The sequence below is a fragment of the Molothrus ater genome, chromosome 11, assembly GCF_012460135.2.
Source record: "Molothrus ater isolate BHLD 08-10-18 breed brown headed cowbird chromosome 11, BPBGC_Mater_1.1, whole genome shotgun sequence".
NCBI lineage: Eukaryota > Metazoa > Chordata > Aves > Passeriformes > Icteridae > Molothrus > Molothrus ater.
Window position 1 is genome coordinate 7,924,933 of NC_050488.2, and position 27,636 is coordinate 7,952,568.

Here is a 27,636-nt window from a genome sequence, read left to right on the forward strand (position 1 = left end):
CATAAGTGTACTTGAATATATCCTCTGGATCTAATGGAGCATTGAGTTCATCTTCAGGCTGTTGGTCTCCAGCTGGGAGCAGATTCAGGCAAACATTGCCTTGCTGTCTCAGTTTCCAATCAGAGAAGTTCTTTGCTTAAAAAGAGAAAATTATTGTTTCCCTGAATATTTTGGGATGAATGTCTGATGCTCCAGAATTTAAGAGTTCATTTAAAGTAGCAATGTTCTGAGTCATTACAGGTCATGGTTCATCATAATGTGAATGCTGAGTGCTTTTGCTCTTTGTAATTTCCTTCTGTGTCAGAGTACCATGTGCTGATTCTTCATTTGCATTATCCCTCATTCTATTATGGCTTTTAGTTCAATTGTACAGTTGCTATTGTATATATGTGTATTTGTAAATATAAATATATTTCCCCCATTTCTTTATTTTTATGAAAGAGGTAATATTTGACAGTATTTGCTGATCAGGATACTGATGCTGTCCTAGGAAGGCAAGCAAGAACCTTATTTCTCTTTATGGGGCAGTAAATGGAGACAGCTCCACTGAAGTAAAGCCTTTAATAGCCATTTCTAAAATGCTTATGATGGGTGTTACAATTATGTTATTGCATATATGATAAAAAATAATATTAATCTTCATCCTTAAAAAAAATCAAGTACTATGCAGGCATACTTTTTACTCTGATCCAAGTTCTTTGCAGAAGTGCAGCAGTAATTATGGGAAGCTCGTGCCTCCCAACTGTCGCATCAGAATCCAGATGTTTTGTGCATGAAAATTTAAATTCTAGGATTCAGTTCTGACAGAGGAGAATTATGAACCAGTTCCAGAGAGGCACTATCTATATATAAGTATGTATCTATGTATATATATATATAAGTACATATATATGGATGTTGCAGTGTGATGTCATGGTTTGCCTCAGTTATATGTATATTTATATGTGTGTGTGTGTATATGTGTATATATATATATATATATATATATATATATATATATATGGACAGAGTTATACAAGAAGGTCTTCCAGACTGAAAGCTGTTACTCTAGGCATATTTTTCTATCCAGGACTTTCTGGTGAAGTATTAAAATGCTGTTTAGTGCTTCTTCCATTCTCACAGTTTTCTTTGTGCTCAATGCACAGATGAGCTTTCATGAAGTAACAAAAATAAAATAGTACCCCATTTTCACTCTGCTTCTATTCCCAGGGATATCTTCAAATACTTTTGGTGGCACAAGTTAATTGTGCTGTTATAGTAAGTGAGTGTATTTAGCGTTTCTATAACAGTAAATGTTCCCCAGGCCTCAATTTCAAAAAAGTAACTTCTAGATTGCAGTACTGGTAGGCATTAAAATGCATCAGTGTGTTCAGAATGTTCAGGCAGATCTAAAGTAAGTAAATATTGGTAATCACTGCAGAACTGAATGTCAGCAAGTGTCATTAGGCAGCGGCTAAGAAAACTTGCTCACAATAATTTTTCTTTTTTTTTTAATACGCTAAGAACTAGAAATCTGTGTTTCTTTTTTTCCAATCCCACTTTGGATTTGGTTACATGCTCTAACCTTCCCTTTGTGGCCAGCATCTCTTAATCTCTAAGAATTTACAAGTCTTTATCAGAGAATGTCATCACCTCCAAGTGCTTCTGAGGTTCTCATGGGAATTTCCTTTCCTCACTTTGACATTTGAGCGAATTGGTTTAGGGAAGAAAAATCCCATGCATGGATATCAGGCCTTCCACCAGGTAGGATTGTTTGTAAAATAAGGTTCTTCAAGCTCTGCTTAGTCTCAGTGGATTTCAGTGATTTTTTGATCAGATCCCAGTGGTCTTTTGAAGGTTCTGATATGGGAGAAAAGCAGAAAGTAGCCCAGGAAAAGCTTTTAATTCAGCACTTCAGTTTGGATTAATTTTCCTGGAAAGGTACAGCAGTTCTGACCATTTCACCTGGAGGTTTCCATGGGACCACAGCTGCAGTTCAGAGCTGCAGCAGTGACAGTCTGATGTGTCTGCACTGGCACCTTGGGGGTCTGGGACAGTGCTTGAGCCATTGACACTGCTGATCCATGCAGCTGCTTGTGCACTCACTTTAAAACCTGCAAAAACAGGTTGTGCACCCATTTATAGGGAGGTGCAATATCCCTTTTTGCTGATGATTGGTGCACTGGCTGTGGAAATCTTCATTGGCAGTCTCATAAAAAAGAAAGCATTTAAGCCAAGGTTTTTATGAGTTCTGCAGCCCAAAATTTTCAGCTGCTATAATTAAGTACTCTCATTTTCTCTCAGCTATAATCTGTTTGTTTTACTGCTGGATCTAGAATAAATGAATTATCATGAAACACATGAATTGTTTCAAATTCAGTAAGTTCTGTGTCAACTGTCAAAAAAACATAATGAGTTCTGGAGATAGTCAATTAATGAACCTCCAAACTAAACAGAATTCATGCACTCCAATTGTCTTTCAGATGCAGCTCAAAACAACAATGGATGTTGTTCTTTTATGTTAGAAAATGAACATCTGATTTACTCCTGCTCAGCAGCAGGGTGCTCATCAGTGCAGGGAATGTTTTCTGCCGTTTATATTTGTGCTTAGGTCCCGCATTCACACACCAACACAAGAGTCTGGGTGTACTATGTCCCAACAAAATACACAAATTGAGACCCCTGAAATCAAAACTGGGGCATGCATAGGAAAATAAAGACCATAAGAACCTAGTGGGGATATGGATGCTTAAAATAAAAATGATTATTCCATGGAAACAGAGTGCAGGCAAATAAGGCTTCATCAGAGGGAGCGCCTATGCACACATTATGGACACAAGAATGTGTATCTTTCAGCTTTTTGAAGGAAACTCCTTCTTTTGATAAATTACATGTTTGTTTTCCTCCACTGCTAATGCTGAAACTTTACAGTATTAGGGCAATTTCCAATGATTGCATTAAGCAAAGAATATTACTACAGAGAGCTAATTGCTAGTTGTCAAAGTCACAGAAAAACTGTTGTAAGGAAATAGCAATACTTAGTTTAATGAATTAACAATTTTCATGTGTATTACTCTACATGGTATTTACACTGTAAAATGCTATAAGTGATACATCAAAAAGATGTTTAAAACATCAAAACCAAAACTAAAAGTCCTGCACTTAAAGAGGAACATAAAATTTCCTGCTGGGGATGTGGAACATGGAATGCCATCTGTATTACATGGCACTGAGAAAACTGATTATGTTTGGACCTCTATTTCATAGCAGATGGGTTCATTAAATTTAATAGCCTCCAGAGCCTTTAGAAACAGTGTTAAAAACATGTGGAACATGCTGAGACACTTCACTTCTCGCCCCACAGTCATTATAACTCTGGCACAGACTATAAATATTACACTACTTTATTTCCATTGAATCGGATTACTATTATAATTATTTTTCATACGGTACATTTACATGAGAAATGCAGAATGCAATTTGTTCTCTTCAAACTTTGAGATATGCAGTTGATGTCTTTAAATGCATTTTACAGTTCTTTGCACTTGGAGGCTTTTATATAGAATTTATTTTTATCTTCCTGCGACATCAGGAAGCAGCTGTAATGCCACAGCAAAGCTGGGTCTTAAGCAGCTCTGCTCCCAGTGTGGTGCAAATAAGACAAGCATTAGGTTAAACAATTGAAGGGAAATCATAGGAGTGTTACATCTTGGCTTTTAGCTATAAATTGCCAAAAGATTCTCATTTCTAATATTTCATTATTTATATGATGCGGTAACTTCAGTTTGACCTTGGTCTCTGTTCATCTTTTATCACTGGATGAAAGAGAGATTAAATATCTAATTTTGAATCAGATTAGTTCCTACAGAAATATTGCTTTAAACAAAGTCTCATCTCTTTTTTGAAATATTCTCAGTATTTGATAGATTTATTTTACTATTTGATGGATTATTTTACTATTTAGTTTTTTATTTTAAATAATACTTCCAATGAAAACAAGTAAGTTTTACCATGTTTAAGTGCTTTGACCCCTGTCTAACCTTCTTCCACATTTTCATTTACTACATGCTCTAATGTTTAAACTAAATTACAGTTGAAGAAATTGTCCTCCTTGATCATGATCTTTTTTTTTCAAAAAATAACTGTTTCCCAATACCCATATCAGCTTTTTATTGTACAATGTAATTATCTTCTCTTTCCACTTCCTTTCCTGCAGAATCTTGTGACTGTCCACAGTCTTTTACTGTTTTTCTAAGGTCACTCTTGGTTTTGGGCTGTACTGATAGTTTTAATGTGGATTTTCTCCTTCTTCAAATCACTGACTTCAACTCCAATTTTGCCACTGACCACTGCTGATATTATTATCATGACCTGCCAATTTTAATAAATCACCAAAGTCTTGCCACAGTAGATGATGGATGATTACAGAATTAAATAATGATTCCTTCCTCATATAATTTATATTTAAAGTAATAGGTAAGAATGACCAGTTGCTTAAAAAGGGCAGAGAATGAGAGGACATACTAAGACAGGGTAGGTCAATGCAATAATTCATTACTGGTCTTTTAAACAGTAGTGCCCACTTCTACAGATTTCCCACACAAATCTTTAGGTCTCACGAATCATTGAATTCTTGCTTGTGTTTGGTTAAACTTGATTTCATGGAATTCCATTAGGAAGAAATGTTTCCTAATATCCACTCTAAACCTCCCCTGGTGAAACTTGAGGCTGCTTCCTCTTGTCCTGTCACTTGTTACACCTGGGAGAAGAGACTGAGCCCACCTGGCTACAATCTCCTTTCAGGTGCTGTAGAGCCAAGGGTTCCCCTGAGCCTCCTTTTCTCCAGCTAAACACCCCCAGCCAGTCCCGAGGAGGTTTGTGCTCCAGCCCTTCCCCAGCTCCCTCGCCCTTCTCTGGACACACTCCAGCCCCTCAATGTCTTTGTGTAGTGAGGGGCCCAAAACTGAACCCAGGATTTGAGCTGTGGCCTCAGCAGTGCCCAGTACAGGGGGACAATCACTGCCCTGGTCCTGCTGGCCACACTACTGCTGATACAGCCAGGATGCCACTGGCCTTCTTGGCCACCTGGGCTCAGCTTCACCTCCTTTTGACTTACAACCCAATGTCCTTTTCCACTGAGCAGCTTTCCAGTCACTCTGTCCCAAGGGCGTTGAAGACATTAAACAAGAGTGGCCCTAGCACTGACCCAGGGGAGCAGCACTGGTGCCCAGCTGGCAGCTGGATGTGACTCCATTCCCCACCACTCTCTGGGCCCAGTCATCCAGCCAGTGTTTCACCCAGTAAATGTGCACCTTTCCAGGCCCTGAGCAGCTCCAGGAGAGTGCTGTGGGAACCTGTGTCAAAGGCTTTCCTTCACTGACCCTTGCTCTAGGCAGGTGTAATGTTTTGTAACTTGCAGTCAACTGAGTCCTCCCTGGTTAGCCAGAACTGCGGATAAATAATTGAAACTAGTTCCTGAGATGAAAACTGATTGCATGTGTTTGAATAAAAATCCTTAGAATTACAAATGTCAGTAGGTTTCACCTGCTGGATGTTCTCCCACCAGTTACTGTGTACAAATTACAAAGAATTGCTCTGCTGTTGAATTTGATTAACAGGAGTATTCATGCCAAAAGGGTATTGGTCCCATTTGCAGACACCTGCACACTGGAGATAGAGCAGCTTGGGACCATTTCCAGCTGGGATCTGCCAATGACTTACAGTGCCTTTGACTAAGAGGATGCTTTGCTTTTCCACCTTATTTCACAAGGAATTTTCTAGTTTTTTTGTGACACAGAAATAAGATCAAAAGGTGATGAGACACTAACTAGAGAAAGAATTTGATTCTACATCCCTACATGCTATGGTGAATCCAGCATTTAGGAGGACAGGTCTATCCTGAGTGGAAATTACTTAAAGACATTCACAACTGATAACTGCCTGTCTTTTGTTTTACTGCCTCTACTCTGAGTGAAATTGAGTTAATTATAAGAAAATTGTAGGTATTTTGTCAGATATCATCTTTTTCTGGCATGTTTTTGCCTTTAGTTTTCACATAACATATTTTTAGGGTAAATGATAATGTAGGAAAGCGATGAATTTAGTATAATGTACTAAATCCCATCCTTTGATCTCATATTTATCATTCCTTGACTTTCTGGAAGGAACAGGGCAGTGAAGATGAAATGTAATTTATCTGCACTGCTGGAGTAAAAACCTGCAATAATAAGAAATACTTATTAAATTATTGGTACTATTTGAGCTTTGCTGCAGTGGCAGAATTCAGTGCAAAAAAGGAGATTAGAGAATAAATGGAAATAATCTTCTCTTTTGTCTATTGTTCTGCAGATATGGAAGTCTTTATTTATTTTTTTTATGGAAGTCTTTTTTTATTTTTGTATAATGAGGAGTTTTCACATACAACCCAGTCATATATGCACAATAAGCACAAACATTGAAGTTTGTGTTTATCACAACCATTATGTGATTATGACTTTCTTAGAAGTTGGTTATTTGCAGAGAAAGTACTCAGAAATATACTCTCTAAGGAATAACAGGATATTTCTCACTGATGCTCTTGCTTCTTGACAACCAGGTGTTTGGCCTTGGTCCACACCACTGTATTTTGTCAGATCAGATCTTTCCAAGCAGGAATTTCCATGAAAGATTAGCTTAAAGATGATCTATCCAGTTGGTAAATGGCCTTCAGCAACATCAGCGCCATCAGGAGAAAGTTTAGAACCATCCTGCAGTATGAAGGGTCCATAAGTACTCCATGGCTGTTTCAATGAAGTGTAGCTATAAAATCTCAATGTGAAACTAGAATGGTGAGATGCATTAGCTTTTTGTTTATTAGAAGGGTATGAAGGCAGAATCTGGTCCTCAAAGCAGAGCTTCAGTGACCAGGATGCAGCATTGATGATGCCATTTTGTTATTTATGATGGCAGCATTAACCATGTCTGTAATACCAACCTCCCCACAAGATGATAGAAAAATTTATAGAAAAAGAATCTATTTATTTATTAGGATCTTATCCAGCTAAGAGATTTCACAACATTAAATAATGGAGTTTTCTAAGATTTTTTTTTTAATTCTTTGTTTTATCATATGCTTTAAAAACAATGCTTTCAGCAATTAGAGACTTAAACCTGCCTTCTGATCTTGTACATCTCTGTTAGCTAATAAAATCACTTGCTTTGCTTAGGCATGTGAACCTGAAACCACATGTTCCTAATTTGGAAACCACATGGTGGTCACCTTGCTGTTAGAGCATAGTATTTTGGCATAATGTTAATTTATTTCCAAAATACACATTGGGCATTTGAGTCTCAAATTTTTATACAAAACCTGGACAAAATTTTAATGGAGATGTGTTCCTGGTTTCTGGGAGCATCCCTCTTCCCTGACGAAGCAGAACAGCACTTTTTAACATCTACCTGAGCTCATTGCCTGGGCTTCATGTAGTATTTTTATGCACTGTTTTTTGCACTATTTTTTCCCTTCTTTTTTTCTTATGTTTCGTCTGAACTTTTTCAGATGTTACTTGGGATGGACTCTTCAGTATTTTGCCCTTTCAGAGGCAAATTAAGAAACAAGAGAAAAGATTATTTGAAAGGGAATGAAGCTTTTTAAAGGTTGAAGCTTCTCATGTAACTGTTGTGCATAAGCTGCATTTCCTCCTGGTTTCTGGTGCCCTTGAACTACTATATCTGTGGATTCCTTCTTCTCAGCAAATGAAATGATTCTAATAGTTTTGTGCAGCCCTTCTTCCTTTGAAATCATCCCCTGTGGTGTGTCAGCTCAAATGATCTCATGAGCGTGTGGTTCCATCTTGTTCTGCCCTGCAGCCTCCTGCTCCTTACAGAGCAGTTCTGGGCCATTGCTTGCTGACATTGCCTTCAAGGTGTTTTGTGCCAGCCAAATACATAATCTGTACAACATTTCTGCTCATTTAGAGGCAATTAATGGGGGAGAAAAAATACCCAATAAAATACAATAATTATTCTGAATGTATTTGTTAGGCAGCTAAAGCAGATTGTTCCCTCTAAAAATGTCCAATGTTTTCATTCTAAAAGATAATTGGTTGCAGCACTTAGAGTCTTGTACTGGTTCCAGTCTTTGCATCAAATTTCTAGAATCAAAAAGTTAATTTCAAAACATTTTTGGAAGGACTTGTCTTGAAGCAAGTAAGAGAAAGAGTAAGTTCCATTAATTATAACCTCCCCTCCTCCAAACACAGCTCCATTTTCCTTTGCTTTGATATTCCTAGAATCTTTTGCAGCACAGATTCATTTCGTACAAGATCAATTTAATCCTCTAGTTAGCAAAAGCAGATTAATTGCATACACAGTCTCATTGATGAGATCCTCCCTATTGATGATTGTTTTTTCCCCTATGCCTGATTTTTCTGGTCATGTATGCTGATTTTCAGACATTTGAAATCAATCAATTATTTTTCTACTTTTCCCCATGTGTTGTGTGCCAAACATTTCTCAGTAGTTTTGCAGGTGCCTTGTTTTGCACTGGTATTAGCTAAAGCTAATTGTTTTTTCAATTAAAAGTTCATTGATTTCATCATAAAGTAAAAAAAAAAAAAAAAAAAAACAAAAACTGCCACAATAAGAAGCTTAAATGAAGATAAAGGAAAGAAAAATCATCTTGAATTAAATATTGTGAATAAGTCCTGTCAGTCATCTGATATCAGGGCAGTTTTTTTACAGAATGCAATTTTTTAAATTTTAACCCTGAACTATGTGTGACACGGGTCACTTTATAATGGGTCACTTTTGTCTTCATACCTGTAAATAGTGTCCCCTGCAAATAAGAAAATGTTTGCTTCTACAGGAAACTGCTTGACATATGTAACTTCCTGTCTGTTTCTTCATGGCACATTTTGTGATCATAGTCCAAAATGATGGGAACTCAAAATGATGCCATTTGCACGTAAATGTCAGCAAAACATTCTTCTTTATTAAATGCAACATCCACGAGGTACAACTGTCTGATGTGAATTGTGCTTAATTCCAACTCTAAAGCTAAGTTATAAAAGCCTTTTGTCACTGTAAAAACCTTCACTCCTGTGAGGTTGTGAACTCCACATGGCCAAGGAGAAATTCTCTTGGGTTTCTAAGAGGCCTAAAAGGTCCATGTTGCTTGTGACAGTCGGGGAGAGGGACAGAGCAATGGAATGGAAAATGAGCCTGGATGCACCTTCCTCACCTTCTCTGCAGTGCTCTGGACACACAAGAAATGGTATTACTGTATGAGAAAAGATGGAGAAAACCAGTGGTTTGGCATGATTCAACTATACGTGCTCCTATAGCCATTCCCTTCTTAGGATGATTGCAAACAGGCTACAGAGCAGCACATCTCTGCTACAAGTACAATCCCACTCTATACAATCGGAGCGACATGCGGAAAATCACAAACGCAATTAGTAAACTTCATTTTTTAGAAGACATTCTGGCTTGCTTTACACATCCATTAGATCAGCACACTTTCATCTATCTTCAGAAAGATGATCTTCTTTCATCTTTAGATGTTGGTCTTACATTGGTATGTAGAGCAAGTGAGAATTAATACAAGGCAAGATCAAAACCCCACTAAACTCATTGCAGGATCCTCATTGACTCTAATATTTATTGTGTGAGACTTGCTTGGGTTGCCTTTGATTTTACTGTGAGAGAAAGTGGATGTGTGACTGGCTCCTAAGAGGATTTATGATCAAAGATTGATTTTTTTGTTTCTAGGAGGACTGTCAAAGGACTTGTCCTTTTTCCAAACGTGGAAGGGCCTTTATGTGAGATGAACAAATGAATGAGTATGTGTATTTGCACCCATTTTCTGAGGCTGATTCCTTTTTCCTTCCTTCTCTTCCTCCCTTTCTTTTTTTGTAAGAGATAAAAAGACTAGACAATAGATATACAAATTTTAATCTAAATTGTATCACTTATTATCAGTGATGTGCATCTTACAACCACAAGTTTTCTTTGGAGTTGTCTATATGTTAAAAAATTATTCCAATTCCATGCATTACTGTTTGTACAGTTTCTAATTGTGAAGGATATATCTTCTACATAGTAGATAAGAGAATAGTTCTATCAGTAATTTCTATAGGGAATTATAAATCTAGTAATGTTCGTACAGAATATATGTTTGCACATATAAGCAGAATTAACTATGGACAAATATTTCATGCTTAGGAGTATTTAGTTATTGGTTTAATAATGAAATAGGACTCGTTCCTTTTACACACAAGATGAGGCCAAAATTTTGACCATGGTGTGTGGAATGCTCATGAAGTGTCTGATTCATTAATTGTTTCTGCTGCTTTGATTTGTTGTCCTGTGGCTTATCTGTACAATTAGCATAACTCTTTAAAAATATTTATTAATAAAGTTTTAACCAAACTTTGCATTTAAAGTAATCAATTGGATTAGTGTAAGTATAATCTTTCCTGTAAATATTTTGCATTCATTAAAAAGAGAACAGTTAGTTTATACAGGCAAAATAATCACAGGCACAGACACACAGAATATATGAGTATGGATTTTTTTCTGTTAATTTCCACATGAATTTCAGAGAGCAGATGCAGACAGATATAACTTTAATAACTGCTTTAAAAGTTGAGACCATTTAGATCCTTTTTTGTGCTGATTCTCATTTTAAAAACAAGACTCCTAGACTGCTGTAGGAATTCTTCAGTCATTGGCATTAATAAGGAATTAATGTATTTTAAAAAGGTATGAAATCTTCAAAGAGTGGAGCCATTTTATTACGAAGTTTTTAAGTCTATGTAATTTTTTATTTTGCTATTTCTTAATTCCAATCCAATGCTTTTACAGCTCCTCTTTTTCATTTTCTACAGAAGCTAAATTCTTTCCTTTCTGTCATCTATAGGAATTCTTTTTAAAGAGAGAGCTAGAATTGTAAGTTTTATCTTTGTTTTATGACTCTCTTCTCCATAGCAACATTTAAATTTCCTTTGATGAGTGTACTTTGCATGCAGAGCACAATCTATCCTTGACTAAAATGCTGTAGTTACTGAAAAATATGTGGTAGCACAGTAAAACAATTATGTGAACAATGAAGGATTTGGTCTTAAATCCCTTGAAAAATCAAGTACATTTGCTTAGAGATGTTGGCCTAGTAAGCTGCAGGTTAATGTCACTCTTCTAATATTTATACTGAAATCTTAATGTCAGGAGCATCCCAATAGGAGGCTGAATTTTATTTCTTCCTCTGTGTGTGCATATCATTTTGTATGATGCCTGTTGTACTTAGATGGGGGAATAAGTGCATAGATTACAAAAGAAAAATTATCAAAATCATAATATTTAAATGATATATTTAATAGCAGCTGAATAAGTAGATTTTAAAGCAGAAAGTTTACATTTTCTGCTCAAAACTGAGAACTGGAATATTCTTTCTGTTCTTCCTCAAGTTTTTGCTATTTATGGGAAGAGCTGAGGAAACCTGCAAGCAGTGGATGAAATGCTTTGCATTTTCTCCATGTCTGCCACAGCACTTCATATCTTTCCTGAAAATGTATTTTTGAAAAGTAAAAGTTCTAAGCCATACATCCCATGTTAACTAAAGAGTCAGCATGTGACACAGATGGGATGAACATGAGCATTAGAAACACCATACATTTAGAAATGCATTAAGGTTAAATTTAGTTCAGCTCAGAAGGTATTTATAGAAATGTCTGTTTTATCAAAACCATAGCCAGACTTGCTGATTATTTACTGACATGTTTGCAGTTACTTTTTATTGATTTGTATTGTATCTGATTTTGGAGCAATCAAGTCTGTGGGGCTGTTTTTCTGTGACTGGTGACTTTTAAAAACTTGGCAGGAGGACTGTGGAAATAAGGTCAGTGAATGTAAAATAAGAGTTTTTATTTATTTTTCAAAGTTTTAACATTATTAAATTGAAATAGTATAGTTTTATCACAATAACCCCATGAAATCATTAGAAAAAATAGAAATGGAACATTAATATCATAATGATTTATGTTATTTTTGTTTTATTAGTAATAGAAGCTGTGGATTTTGATATAGTAAGAAACTACTGAGTATCATTTACTCCTGCAGAAGATTTTTTGCTTTTCTTCAAACAAAGATGAGGTTGAATTCTGATCCCACAGAACAATAAGTCTATAATGCTACTGTGCTTTCCTTTAAAACTTCTAAATTTGCTATCTTGGAAATCTGGGACATGCAGCTTCATGCTATTTTGAATAAATTGTTGGAACAGGACTAAAATATTTGAACCTTTTTCTTTTCAATTATCATGAAATCATTTACAAAATCAGTCTTTATGAACTTCTTTTGATAAAGGTGAAAAGACATACCCTTTTATGAGGTACTTATCAGAACTACTATCCTATAACTTATTCCTCCTGCTCTAAAGGCAGCATTTCAGATCTCTGGGGTTTTGTTTGGTTCAATCAATATTGGTCTCACAGGTGTCTGATTCAAAAAATAGTGCAAAGTTTGTGATGGTGGATTCTTTTGCCTGTCTTGGGGTTTTTTACCACGTTATTAGTGTCTACTTTTTCTTTTCTGGTAATGCCAAACACATTTCCATGAAGGGCTCAAAACAATACTAGATTATTTGCAAATGTGGAAAGCATGACAGTGTGTGCAGCAGCAGTATTGAAAAACCTCCTGCAGTTATTTATTCTGTTCTACATTGTGTGACGGGACCCCAGGTTGACCTGAATTTAGACATGGAATTCTCAACATATCTTACTGGCATAAAGCAAATTGTGAACCTCAGGGGGGCTCCAGTTTCTGAGAGTAATTTTTTTTTTTTTTGCAATACAAAATAGAATAAGAAAATGTATCTAGTTAAGAATTTTTTTCTGGTTAAAAGGAGTTTGAAAACAAATCCCACTACTTTTTCACCTGTGTTCTTGCAATGGTCAATGCTTTAGTCTTGCTCTTTAATCTAAGAATTTTTTTTAGGTTGCAGCAAAATCTGCATACTTCCATCAAGATCCTTAAGTCTGCTTTTATAAATCAGAAATTCTCTTAGGTTTCCCCTGGAGCTCACAGGTTTGCAGGCTCCTGTCTCTGCTGTACCTGGCAGCACAGCAAAGGTCTCTTCCTAAGCAGGTTTGTGGGGCAAGGTCCAATTTCCTTCAGACAGCTCCTCCTGAGCCACAGCTGGGTGAACCAGGAGCCAGCAAATGGCTCCCTGCACTCCAAACACAATAATTTTAACAAAACCTGCTGTACCCAGATGGCAAACTAGGAGCAGGTAAAACAGATCTATGTTATGAGTATTGTTTGGGGACAAGCACCTGAGGGAGAGAGAGACACTAATGGAAAACAAACAGGAACAGGAGGTACTTTGGTGTGGCTGGAGCTGAATCAAACCATCAAAAGGGCACAGTTTGCCAGGGGGGTAGGTAGAATAGAAATACCTGCAGTGCTGGAGGGCCAGGGAAAGATCACACAGTTTGCTGCAAAGCTGCCTCTTGGCAGGGAGTGAAGCAAAGCACAAATCAGAGGCACCTGCTGGCTTTTACACACACACAGGCAGCTCTTACACTGTTCAATAAAGGGTCAGAACAGAGGACTATTACTGTTGTTGTTAGGAAAATGATTTGTTTCCTATGGCCCCCCAGAAGAGTAATGTCAGACAAAACTCCACTGTTTATTTCAAAGGAATTTGTAGCAAATATTGGAAAACTGAATAAACTGAATTGCTGACATATAGGACCTTGTAACAGCCAAGTCTCAAATCAGCAATAGGATGAATATTTATATGATGTGAACAAAGGATTTTTTTTTAATTGTTCTTTGGTTTTCTTAATTGAGGAAAGACCTTGAACCTGGATTTTTAAGCTTAGGTGAAATGTGTCAAGGATTCCAGCCCTGGAAAAAGCATGATCTACTGACTTTATTATTCTTAATCATTGTGACTACTACTATTTCAGAGAATGGGAATGTTCTTGATTTTATAAAAGCTTATAAATGGACTGACTAACTGAATTCAGCAGCAGATAGTAAAGAACTCTAGTTTGCAAATGCTTATTAATGTGCTCATGAAAATAATCTTTTATATTCAAAAGTGTGAAGCAGCTAGTTTGTGTGGTAGTTCTTAATAGGAAATACTTACTTCAATCCATCTGACTGTAACTCTCTCACTTGGCAAAACTTGACCAAACTGCATGTACCTGACTGTATTTGGCAAATTAAAAGAAAATCATATTGCAAATTTTTCCTCTTGTTTGAATGTAAATAAAAAAGTTTCCACTTGTCAAAGTAATTAACCAAGTAGAAGACTAACAAGTAGTTAAACTTTCTGAAAGGCTTTAAACTGCTCTAACCTGTTATACAGGATTTAGGTCATGTATTTACAATTCACAGATATCTGCAATTTCTGCAGCAACCCTTTTATATAGTGTTCAATATAGTAAGTTATTTTTAAAAAAGGCTTTTTCTGAAACACATACAAGTCATACTTCAATGTGATCCTGGTTTGTATTTTGATATTGGATCACTGCTATTTTAGGATTAAAGAATTTTACTTGTAGCAATTCTTCCTGCCATGGATTTTGTTACATTGTATGTTGTGGAAACAGAGAAATTGTGGCTGTTTGCTCCAGTATTTGTGAATTAGACATCATGTTACAGTTCTCTTTCATGAGATGTACCATGTGGATATTTGCTTTTCACAGAGGACTGCATTCAAGTTTGGAGGTTTTTCTCTATTTGTTTTCACTCAGAGGAAGGGCAAAAGGTCAGTCAGAGCTCACTAGAGATCTTGAAGGTCTTCTTGCATTTGGCATCGACTCACCTGCCTGTTTCCATGTTCAGATGATGCCTTTAAAGACAAAATTTGAGTTGGACAAACAAATTTTCTGAGGAGGTACACTTAGCACAAGGCTAAAGTGCTACATGAGTATTTCTCCACAAGTATGGAGTAAGAGGAGAAGAATTCAGAAAAGGGGAAAACTGTATGGTGCCTGTAACAGTTTGATTTTCTGACTTCCTCTGCTACAATGGGTTTTCTTTTTTCTCAAGTGAAAACAGAACCCATCTTTCAACTCTTGATAAATAAGGTTTTTATATGTGATGGAGTCTGCTGCCTGCTCTCAATGCCTTTATCTGTGAGTTGTTGCTTACAGTAAACACTGTGCACACAACCAGGTATGGCCACTCTTGTCTGATAGCATCTGTGTGGTACAAATATGCATATATGCATAAACACACGCATTTGATTTGCATATATGCACATATAATCATACTTGTGTTCACAGCACAGAAATGTATTGTTCTATGCATATATTATTGTATATTATGCATGTATTGTAATCTGTTTGCATAAGCACTTACTAACTTTCTACTCCCATTTTGTTTTTCTTTCCTCTGTCACGGAGGATACAACTTTCTACTTTAATATGATGATCTCCTCTTAATGTCAGTTTCATTTAAAACTGTCTCTATGTTGAATTATATTTGTGTACAGGAAGATGGAATTACTTCACAGTTCAGGTGTGATACCATATCTGAGGAGAAAACAATCCTTTTCTTGGTGTGGTAGTATTTAACAAATGTCATGGTGCTTTTTTGATACCTTGTAGAGAAGCTGCCAAATAATATCAGTTAATAAGCCCTCAATAAGTTGAATCAATTGGCAATGTAAACCCAGTTCCTCTAGTTTCTTTCCTTTACACTTTGTTTTTTACTATGTTTATGCTTTTATTATTACAGCAGCTAAAGTGCCTGTTCAGATTAATTTAATGTATAATTGCTTGTTCTGTTTTGTTGTTTTCCAGCTCCCTCAGGCACAAAAGGTAAAATATTTTAATCCAATCCTAGTCATTCCAAGTAGTCACCAGTGCTTCACGTTTCCATGGTGGTGTGGGTGTGGTACAGGTGGCGATCAGTGAAACTCTTCACTGTCACAGGGCTCTGAGCCGGCCCCTGGAGGGTGCCTGGCTTTGAGCCCAGCTTGAGGTACCTGCTGAGAGCAGGTACTCAAACACATCAGCTGTTTAACATGCCAGGCATCCAGTAGCCTTCATCTTGCAAGCAGCAGGGAGGCTGTTTTAGCAACAATTTGAAATAATAGTAGGGATTAAAAAAAAAACCAAAACCCAACCCACTCCGTTACTCCATGTGAAACATTTCTGGGTCTGTTGTAGAGACTGCAGAAGCCATGGCATTGCTGGTACCCTTTCACTGCTCCCCACTGTATCTACCAACACACCCCTGAACACATTCAGCATTTGACTTCTCTAGCAGGTTGCATAATTTCCATACAATGTGCTCTTGCCTTTAAAATACTTCTGCATCAATATGGTGTCACCAGAGCCAGGACAGCACAGCCACTGTGGCAAAGCTAAGAATTCCTTGATGCCTGTTGCATCATCCTTATGTATTTCACAAACATAATCAAGGCTCCCAGAAACTAGAAAATCTAGCTATTGGTTTGTGCTTTTGGTAAAAAAGTATTAAAATGATAAAAAGGAATAGAATATGCTGGGTAATTGCAACACTCACTTGTCCAAGTCATTCTTATTGTTCTTGGTAAAGCACCTTCAATAAGAAATGTCACAGCAATTAGTCAGTTTGACACCACTGTTAGTAACATTCATGGATGATGATGAAAGTTCAGTTTTTAATGAAAGCTATAAGTGAAGTGATCTTTTACTTAATAGCTTTTGAAGAATGGTGAGAGCATCCACAGAGCTTAGACCTTCACTAATGTATCTCAGACTTTTTAGCTTAAAAACCAAGAAATAGGAGGATGGGAGGCTTTATTTTTATGACACAACATGTATTTGAATTTTTCTTGCTCATGGAGCTCAGAAAATTCAATTTCAAGCCTGCAGGTTACATGCTATTTTATGACACTGAACTATGTCCATAGTTTGTTCATGCTTTGATAGCTGCAGAATATGGTACCAAAAGATGTTGGTTTTGGTTTGTTTTGTTTTGTTTTTCCTTCTTGAAAAAAAGTTTCAAGAAATATTTTGTGTACAGCTTTCTGGAAGAGTAGAAGGACAAAAAGATTGGCTAGACGAGCTAACTTTGGCTTTTTCATTTTCACCTGCTTGTCTAAATGTTTGTGCCAAATGCTTCTCTTAACAGTTTGCAGAAAGAAGAGAGAGTCAGACTGTGAGGTGCTGGTGCAGAAAGTGCAACCAGTCAGGCTGTTTGCCAGCTTGGTCCATGTGGGGCTGTATTACCTGTTCTGATGGCCACAATTCTGAGCTATTAAACCATATTCTGGTACAAATTACTCAAGTTTGCAGTTAGCAAATACAATTTTTTCAAATAAATGGTCAAAATTGCAAATTTTAATGTTTTTGCCCCTAGATAAAACAATTGCAGAGCTAAAGCCAGATATTTTTAAATGCACTCACAGCTATAGTCTAATTGATTGTGTATTTTGTGCAGTGAAAAAGGAGAGGGGTGGGAAGGAAGGAATGGGATGGGGAAGGGGACAGGTACCAGTAATCCTCCAGGGCTTTTGATAACTTCAGGCAAGAAATGCCTTTCAAATAAGTGTGGCCTGGAAGCTTATGAACAAACCAAGAGAATCTCTCTGGCTCTCTGCAAGGTGAAGGGAAGCAGCACAGGGCTGGTGCATGCCTTTATGAATGACTTAGTCACTGTTTTGCCATATGGTGTCTGAACTTGTACTGTATTTTTGTTGGAATCTGTGTATCATCTTGCAAATGTTTTCTCTATAAACATTTCAAACAGTCATGTCTCTCTAAACATGTTCACTTTAATCTTTGAGTGATCTGAAAGAAAAATGTGGCATTTCAAGTTTACCTTTGCTATTTCATATCTATTATAAATAGTTCACCATCTTGATGAAATGTGTTTTCTCTTATATGTGGGACACTTTGGCTTCAGACTTTTCAGTGTTTAGTCAGTGCTCTATGGTCATTAGCTATTTATTTTGAAGACCTATAGGTTTTAAACTGTCTACAGCAGTTAAATAACAATTAAACCTGTTTCTCTTATGTTGTCTGCTCATAGGCAAACTGGTGCAAATTCAGAATTGGAGAGCAGGTGAAATGAATAAGGATGAGTTTAAGGTGGATATGTCTGTTGCACCATGATATTTGTCTTGGAAAGTTCTTTGTGATCCACCCTATACTTAAAACAGAAAATACCACAAAACCAAATCAAACCAACCCCTCACCTAGCCAGCCAAAAAAACACCAACCAAAAACTCACCAGTTTCAGGCAGCAGAGACCTTGATTTAGTATGGTTATGCTACCTTCAGAACAAAATATGTGTAGGAAGAGTTAATGTATCTAAAAGGAAGAACTGCTACCAGAAAAATGAAACAAATTCATATGAATTTTACTTGTCCTCTATGTTTCTTTTATGCATGTTTTTAAGTAGCTATCCCACAGGGCTGTGAAAATATCAGTAAGACAAAATAATAACTGAAATTTACCACTTTTCAAATTTGTTCATTTTGATTTCCAAAATGACCTTTATCTTTGAAACAGTTATGTTAAACAGCTTTTTGTATGCACTGAAGAGCAAAAGCTATTTTTCCTTAATAGTTCAAAAAGGTGTTTTGTTTCCTAGTAGGAAAGCTTTACTTGCTTTTTTGAGCAAACACAGCAGGATTCAAAAGCTTTTGCCCTACTCCTGCTGTGATGTTTTGTTCTACTTAGCTTGAGTGAAAAGGTAGAAGTGAATAAAATAGGCACACAAATCAGAAGCAGAGAATTGTGTTTAGAAACACTTAAGAATTTTTTTAATGATTCTCTCGTGAATGGAGCCACATTTCCTCCATACAGAAATGTTTTAATGATATTTATTGCCCAAAAGTTCCTGACAGCTTTCTTCTCTCTTTCTGTGTAACCCTTAACTTCTGTAAGTAGTGCTGTGCCCTCCTCATATCTTGATGCTATCATCTTTCAGCCTTTTGGGAGGATCATTTATCATCCCCTGCATCGTTTATCTTATACTTTGAAGAGGTGAATTAACTGTCACTGGGAATAGAAAATAGAAAATTTGGAAAGCTTTAGTTTCACTGAAGTGCATGACTAGTGATTTTAGCACTTTTGTAAACTTACAACATTTAAGTGGAATCTAATGGAGTACAAAATAATCATAAAGTAAACAGTCTGTCTTAGCATTCCTTTGGATCTATTTCCTCCTCATGAGATGCTATTGTCTTTGTTTTGTAATGTATATTTGGTATCTTTTCAGAAAACCACATTAAAATTTTCACTTTTATGTTAATTGCAATCTTTAAATTCCAAATTTCTCTCTCACATTCGTCAACAAGCAAACTTACTTGTAATAACATTTTTGAATAAGCAATTTACAAGCTCCAAGAAACTATTTTACAATATAAGGGATTTTTTTCATTTGCTCTATGTGTCAAACACAGAAACATCTCTTTAAGACACTTACACAGGTTCCTCTATTGTCCCAGACCATCACTTGAGTCTATGCCAAAATAATAGATATTCCTTATTCTTTTAGTCCATATAAAACAGAAATTCCAATTCTCAGGCTTCCAGCCTGCCTCATGACTCTGATCAGCACATAAAAATGCAGTGGTCACAGAAGACAACATATTGTGGAGCAAATCTATACAGAGCAGGTCAAGGAAGAAGGGCAGGGTGGGTTGGGCAGGTGTGTCAGGAATTCTGAACAACTCACTGTAACTCTTCTTGGCTATGCACTCTCAAGGAAGATATTTCAGAGATGTTTCTCAAATTCCTCTTTCTGAACACCTCAGAAAGTGTTTATATTCTTTCCTGTATATGTGTGTCTGGTTTAATTCTGGAGCCTGCCATATTCTTTGCCCTGAGATGGATGCTAGTGCTGGGTGTGAGGCTAAACTCTGAAGTGGATTAATCTAAGAGGATGAGTTTCATTTGCTTTTTGGGAAGATCTGTTGGGGGTTGTTCTGAGGGGGGTAACTTGTGTACAGCAAGGAATTGAATGTAAAAAAGTTGTGGTTAAATCTATTCCTAAAGGGAATTTTTCCTCCAGTTAAAAAATTATTATCACTAGGCATTAGAAATCTGTACCTTTTTCAGACAGCAAGTTCTGTTTCTTTATTCTAAACAACCAAGAGACAATTAGCCTGGGAAGGCATTTTTTCCTCATTTGAGAATGATTTTCTTTCAAAGGTTTGTTATTTTTTGCTTAGCATTTTATAAAACAGAGTGTCCATAGCCCTTGAGTAGTTGCCCACCTAAAACTGTTACCACCATGTCTTTCCAGTAGAAGAACATCCTGGGGCAACTCACTGATGCTCTCTCCTACATTCATCGTTTTAGACTAGGTAGCAACTGCATTATGATGAGCAGTGACTCAGTCAAACATTGTAAATACAGGTCCCTGCTCATCCAGTTATTTGCTGACTCCACTTATGGAAGTGGTCAGCAACCTGTTCATGTGCCAAACAAATAAAAAAATCAAACAGGCTGGATTATACAGTGGAATTCTATAGAAATGAGTGCAGCAGCCAGTTCTAGTTGCTACTTGTAGATAACAAAATTACAAGGCAGTCACTCTTGCCTGCTTCCATAGTCAGTTTTGAGAGTTAATGAGCAGTCCTTTCATAAATTCCCAGGAACTCCGGACTGTGAGGTTTTTATTTTTCTCCATGTTAAAAACTCACTCTAAAACTCTGCTGGAAGTCCCTTGGCTTTATCCTATCCATTGAATTGTTTCTAGTAAGATCTTGAAAGTGAGCAGACTCATAAATTAATACTGTCCTGGTACTTGACAAAAACATGATGTCAGAGAAAACCACCCAGGGCAATCATAGAGAATCTTGATGTGCTCCAAAATGTCACCTTGGAATCAGCAGAATGCTTTTCCACTTCCTGGGCTGCTCTCCCCACAAATCATGTCAGCGTGCTTGGCTCTACTCCTCTGGCCAAAGAGTGGAAATTCCTGCATTGGTTTGGCTGTATTTGTGTTTCAAGTGCAACCTTTGAACCCACAGTCTTTTGTCAAGTTTTGGGGTTTTTTTTCTTGTTTGTTTAATAACTTGCTATTCCTTGATAGATCAAAGATTATAATAGGGTTAGATAGAATTATCTCTTCTTGCCAACAAGGAAAACAAAAAAAATAAGGAAATATGATCATAATTTCGTTCCACCTCATATCCCTGGTGATTCCTTATCAGATGTAAACCTTCTTGACTCTAAACCCCATTTGTGTTCCTGTCTAATATCTGCAAACATTCCTTCTCACCATGAGATAGTGCCTCAGGAAATATACTTGTTTAAGAAACTTAAAATCCTTCTGAAGAAGGCTGGGAGATGCAGGACACGTAGTTTTCTAGATTTTGTTTGTCTGATTTGTTAATGTGGAATATGCTTCATAAGGTATCTTTATCATAATGTAGGAATTGTTTTCTGAGAATGCGGGGAGCCAATTGCTATTGCTTCATTATAAGAAAACCTTTGTAAACACAAACAAAAAAATAAATGTCAAAAGTTGTAAAGAAAAGAAAAAAAAGATTAGAAGTTCTACTTGAGCGCAGAAAGGATGATAGAGATGTAAGAGTGACAGGAGAATGTCACAGTCACAATTGGGCTGTCACCTACAGCATTGCTCAGCAAGATTGTCCCTGCTGCTGCACCCAACTGGTTGAGCCCAGGTGCAGCAAAGCAGAATTTGTGTTCTACAAAATCTCCACTTGAGCTCATGACTGTCTTTGTCACACTTTCAAATGTTGGATGAACCTCTTCAGCTTTAATATCTGTCCCTGGGGACAGAAAGGGTTGAACAATGACTCTCCACTCCCTGCTTGAGTTGTGTTTCTCACGCTGCTGGGGAAGATGGACAGACACAGAGCACAGAGCAGTGCTGGTCTGGAGCACCCCAGGCAGGCTCTGCCTCAGGACAGAGCTTCATCTGAACAGGGAGGAGACAATCTGAGCCCTCTCACTGCCCTGTGGCCAGTGATAAACACCCTGCATGTTTCCCTTGAATGGAACCAAGATCTGTTTGCTCCCTAAACTGGAAAACTGCATTGAAACCTGATGTGCAGAATGAACTAAGGCTTCATGGCACCTCTGAGGGCAGCTGGAGCAAAGTGCTCCTGGGATCCTGACTGGCTGTCATCCTTTGTGCTGCTGTGTGAGCTGGGATCTCATCTGGACCACAACAAACCTCACACAGCTTGTGGCCCCTTGCCCTGTGCTGAGGGAAACCAGCCTGAGGCCGCTGAGGCAGAGCTGGCAGTGGCAGGGATGTGGAGCACAGCTCCAGCTCCTTTGCTGCTGCTCCTGCTGCCTCCAGAGCCACCCCAGCCCTTCTCTGTGCCATGGCAGGCTGCCGGGGGAGAGAGGATGGGGCTGCTTTCCTGACTGGAGGGGCTGGCATGGGCAGAGCTGGGGCAGCTCTGGGCTGGGCTGCACTGACTGCAGGTCCAACTGCATCGCTGTTATTTGGGTAAACTGCCTTATCTCATTGAAAATGGAAATAATGACATTGAAAAGTGCAATCACGTGTTTGTAATTGTCCCTTAGTTCTCAGAGATAGTGTTTCTTTTTCAAATATAGCTTGCTGATGATCAGGGATTGGTGTTGATGACAACTGTTGCCATGCCAGTATTTAGTAAGCAAAATGAGACTGTAAGTACTCAGATTATTTCTGTCATGTGATAATGCTGTGACTGATGTGAAGTTGCTTTCTAATAAGTTTAGCCAACTCTTAATTTTTTTTTTTCCTTCTTATTTTGTCTGCAGTTAGAATCTCTTTATTAACATAAAAATGTGGACAAATAATCCCAAATACCTATCCTATATAAGCCATGGTAAAATGATGACACCCTATATTTGAGGGAAAATCTCAGATGACACCAGGCCTTATGGCTTGCTTTCTTCTGTATTGCTTTTTTTGTAGTAAATAGTCTATATAATTTTCCTCTTTGCTCTGATATAACTCAAAATTTAATTAGTTTTATGTCTATTCATCTATTTATCTTTAGTAATTCAACAGATTGTTAAAGAAACTTAAGTGTACTTTCCCCTTAATGCTTCATCTTCCTCTTTTGTTTATCAAATTGTAGGAGAAATTGGGAAAGACAGGAGTAACATTTTTTACAGTAGTTTTTAATTTTAAACCTATTTGCATGTGAAAGATTTCAGCAGAGGGACTCACCAGCTATCAAAGCCTAGCATGCCTTTTCTATGTGAATTGTAAATAAGTCAGAAAGAGCAATATTATTGATTTAATTACTGCTTGATCAGCTGAATTGTACCAGTGTCTGCCTTCCCCACTTTTAAAATAATTTTTCTGTCATCTATTCAATTTCACAGTGTAGCTGCAAGGTGAAATAGGTGGTGAGAATGTTTATTATCACTGTGGTTCTGAGTGCATCTTTCATTGTTCTTTCAGAGGTCTAAAGGGATTCTCCTGGGAGTAGTTGGCACAGATGTTCCAGTTAAAGAGCTTTTAAAAACTATTCCAAAATACAAGGTAATACACAAATGGTGTATATATCATTTATATTCAGTATAATGCCTCAAATAGAACACAATTCATTTAATGTGTTGTTATTGTTTATGCTTGCATAGCACCATTATTTCATCCATTTTCCTCAGGAATTTTACCTCTGTAGTGTCTGAGATCAGGTGCCATTTTTAAAACCCAAGTTCAAGTATGGCCTGATTTTCACATTTTTGTGGATCAGGGGGTAATATTAAAATACTGACCACATTTTGTGGTCTAGAGGGTCTAGGATTAAATGCTGTCCATATTAAAATCAATATAATTATAAAATCAATGAAGTTATCAAACTATGAAATACAGCCCAAATACAAGTCAAAATAACCAAAAGAATCATACTGAAAAACTGCAGAACTTCTAATGAAAACCTATCTTTAATGTGGCTTTAGGCTTCCTGTTGGTGTGTAATTCTTCCTGTCCCAATTCTGTGTCTCCTGGAATTAAAGTGGCACATGGCAAGAACTTAAACAAGTTCCTGCTTAACCAGACTTTAGTGCTTTCTTCTCTCCTACCCAGTATCTGCTAAATATTTTCCTCCACTTAATTTTCCAAAGTCAGTGAAAACTCTACAGTAAGTCTTGAAATCAACTATCACAAAAATTTTCAAAATCTGAACCACTATATCTCTTGTGAAATTTTGCATTCAGTAAAAGCAGGCTTCAGGCAAACATAAAATGTAATTAATTTTCATTTAAATTTGATGCAGTACGTAAGTATTTCACTACTTCTCCATGTCTGAAATGTTTTACTATAGTACTCTTCTATTCACAAATGAAAATTAAATTAGTATTTTCCCATTTATACCTAGTGGATTCTTTTGCATGATTAACAAGCATGTAACACAGTATTGTAACAGCCTTTGCTAAAGAGGCCAGCCCCTGGAATAGCACCTGTACTGAGCATAAATTTGTATATCATACAAATTGTCTCTTAATTGTTTGCCATGTTCTCATTTAGTGGTTTCTAAGAGGGTGGAGAAAGAAACTGACTTTTAAGTGCCTTCCAATATTCTCACATAAAAATTCCTCCTATCAATTTTAATTCTAATTTGAATAAATTAGGGTTTACCGAATGATTTCCTGGATGAATATACAGTAACTGGAAAGTTTAAATTAAACAAGAGATTGATAAAATGGTGCATAAAAAAGAATAGCAATATTATTGGTAAGGTGAATTGGAGTGAATTCCTGTGACCTGGATCCCACAGGACAGGGGCTGTGCAAACCCAGCACAGAAAGGGCCCTGTCCAGGGCTATGGGAAGAGGCAGCAGGTGACTCCACACTGGCATCAGAGCACAGTGACAGAGACATTGCTGCTCAGAATAAATGACAGGGAACTCAGGGCACAGACCAACAAAGCTTGCTAACAGCAAGGTTAAAAAACTCTTACACTTCTGTGCATGCAGAAGTACTGAATCAGTAGAGGGTAAAAGAGAAAGTAGCAAAATTTGCTCCTTTGCTTAATTTGGAGCAATGGACACAATCTTTGGAGCTGCCTGTAAGGAGCTGTGGGGAGAGCAAGTTTCATTTGTAGTGAGAAGGATGAACAATGTTGTGGTACCTGCAGAAATAAAAGCTTGGCTGTTCATGGGTGGATAGGAAAAGCCAACTAACAGTGATGTTCCTCCTAAATAATCTGTGAGATTTGGACATAGTCTGAATATGAGAATCTAGAAAGAGTGGGAGGCCCAAATAATGAGTATTGGAACAGAGTGAGACTGATTCAGAAAATAAGTTTTTTAAGAACTAGTTTTCTGTGGAAGGTAATATATGATCCTTTTGCTGAATATTAGATTTTTATTTGAAGGTATGTTTTATATTGCAGGATGTACTGCAAGAGAGGATTATTACCAATATCATGCAATGCAGTTGGGTTAGTGAGATCACTTGAGTTATAACTTCCAGTCCCACATGCCCTAAGCAAAGACTCTGCAATTGCAAGAGCATAATCACCCCTGGGAGCCATTCCTGCAGAGGCAACACGTGACCAAAAATTCACACAGGAATATAAAATGATAGTTGGAAATAGAAGTCTGCTGGCCTGGAATTCTCTCAGCTTGGATGAGGTGGATTTTATGCTGAGGAAGATGAATAACAGCAATAAGCTGTTTTCAGCAGTTGTTACCTTGACTAAACATCCCCAGATGTCAGTGGCAGTTCCTCCTGAGTGAGGTGGGGTTGGGTTTGGTAATACTTGACTTCCATGTGACATTTTACATCAGTTAGAAAAAGGTTTCTTTGTTTCTGAATCTGTGATTTAGAGACAGAATTCAAGGTTGAAAGTGGCAGTGCTGCTGTAAATGGTAGCATCACTCAGGTACTGCAGAGGCTGTGCAGTTTCACACATTGCACAGAACAGGACAAAATGCTGCCCTCAGATCCTGTGTAGGCCTCAAACTGGCAAATGCTTTCTTCCTGTGAAAAATACCACCCACATTTGTTTCTTACCTGACTTCCATTGCCTGGATGTCATTCTGCAGTTATCAACACAGACAATAACACTTGAGATCTGATATTTAGCCAACAGCTCGTTCCCTTGTCACACCATAATAGTTAAAATATGTCCACTGTTATTATTTGGTTATCCCTCCTTTATGAAGAGATGCCAAGAACATATCACCTTCTATTGCTCTCACTGAAGTTTATTGCTCTAGGAAAACCACTAATTTATGAAACAATCTTCTGTGTGGCAGGTAGAGCTGACCATATACAACCATTCACACAGAGACACTGTAAATTAACCTGGAATGTTTTACCTGTGACCTTGCCATAAGATCATAGTCTGGTTTATGTTTCCAGAAAATCACAGAAACCAATAAACTCGATCTCCCTTTTGCCTCTTAGAAAGGATTCTGACTTTCCTTGCTCAAGTTGCTTTGTGTCAGACAAATTCCTAAAGACCCACTGCAGCAAAGCATTTAAGAATGCACTCAAATTAAATAAAAGATTTAGTAGTGAGAACTGTAAATATCAAAGCAAGATAGTGCTGGACTTTCAAGTTCCCTTCTTTTTTTTCTTTTTTTTGGGGTATTTAATACCTCAGTGTACTCTCAATGTAATGAGATGCTTAAATAAAAATACACTGGATATTATATTGGCTGAAGAACTGAAAAAAAATGGGTAAAGAAGAATAGGAAGACACTCTGCATGGCAAAAGATACATAGTGAATCTGTAGAAAAAGTCTACATTAGCAGCAAGCTTGTGCTAAGAAGGGATGTCTGAATGACCATGAAGGATTTAAAGGAAGATTTGTTGCATTCAGTGGATGCAATCAGCTGAGTAATAAGCAAATTGTTAAATAGACCAGTATTTTTATTTAAATAAGTACAATGCTAAATTTGGGCACTGTTAGGCCTCATCAAGCATGTCATTGCTCTCAAGGAATCTCCCACAGTTCCAATCAGTACAAAGATGAAAACTTAGAGGAAATTCTTTAGCAGAAATAGCTGCCTTCTGGGGCTCCAGCTGAACTGGAATTAGCAGAGAGCCTTTGAGATGGGAAGATGTAAATATCACATGTGACAGGTCACTGCTGCACTGCAGCTGTGCTTTCCTTATCTTTGAGTTAAGTGGTTCTTTAACAACAAGTGAAGAAAGCTGTGCTCTCCTGGGAATGGGGAATTTATAATATCCCAGTATCTCTTTGCCCTGGCCCATGTTCTGAATGCCACATACTATGGCATCTCACATGTAGCTATATTTTTTATGTGTATATATAATAATTAATTGACTCTATCACACACAGGAGCAAGTGCCCTGGATAGCAGAGCTGTGGGACAGTGTAAAATCCTGCTCTGTGCTGAATTCGTCACATGGCAGGTTCTCATTTGCACAAAATGTCAAGGATCTTTGCTTATGTGTTATAGCAAAGCCCTGTGTGGATAAGGGCTGGGAATGCCAGGTGCCCTGGATAGCCAAATTATTGCCTGATTTTTTTAAGGGTTTACTGGAGACCATGCTAATCAGTGTTTCTTTCTCATTTACTTCTGCAGTTAGGAATTCATGGATACGCTTTTGCAATTACAAACAATGGATATATTTTGACTCACCCAGAACTCAGGCCTTTGGTAAGAATGCTGTTTATTGATCTGTTTTATTTAGCTGTATGTGTTGCATCTGTTTTTTTTCCAAGTGTGAATAGTCTTCATTAAAAATTAAGTACAATGGAGCAGAT

At 37.3% G+C, this 27,636-nt stretch overlaps 1 protein-coding gene across 5 annotated transcripts in view; it reads left to right on the top strand.

Moving 5' to 3' along the window:
* The window catches only part of CACNA2D3 (calcium voltage-gated channel auxiliary subunit alpha2delta 3), a 388,669-nt gene that overhangs the window by 256,480 nt on the left and 104,553 nt on the right, over positions 1 to 27,636 (top strand). For 2 of the 5 annotated variants that reach the window (XR_004981053.2, XM_036390972.2), the window contains exons 14-17: positions 15,774 to 15,791; positions 22,513 to 22,584; positions 23,351 to 23,431; positions 27,455 to 27,529. The exons of 1 other annotated variant lie outside the window; for it this stretch is intronic. Coding sequence is in view for 3 of the 4 variants with exons in the window: in XM_036390972.2 (XP_036246865.1) it covers positions 15,774 to 15,791; positions 22,513 to 22,584; positions 23,351 to 23,431; positions 27,455 to 27,529 (246 nt within the window). In the remaining variant the exon portion in view is untranslated. The remainder of the gene's footprint in view (positions 1 to 15,773; positions 15,792 to 22,512; positions 22,585 to 23,350; positions 23,432 to 27,454; positions 27,530 to 27,636) is intronic. 2 more of the 5 variants (XM_036390973.2, XM_036390974.2) reach the window with 2 other exon arrangements.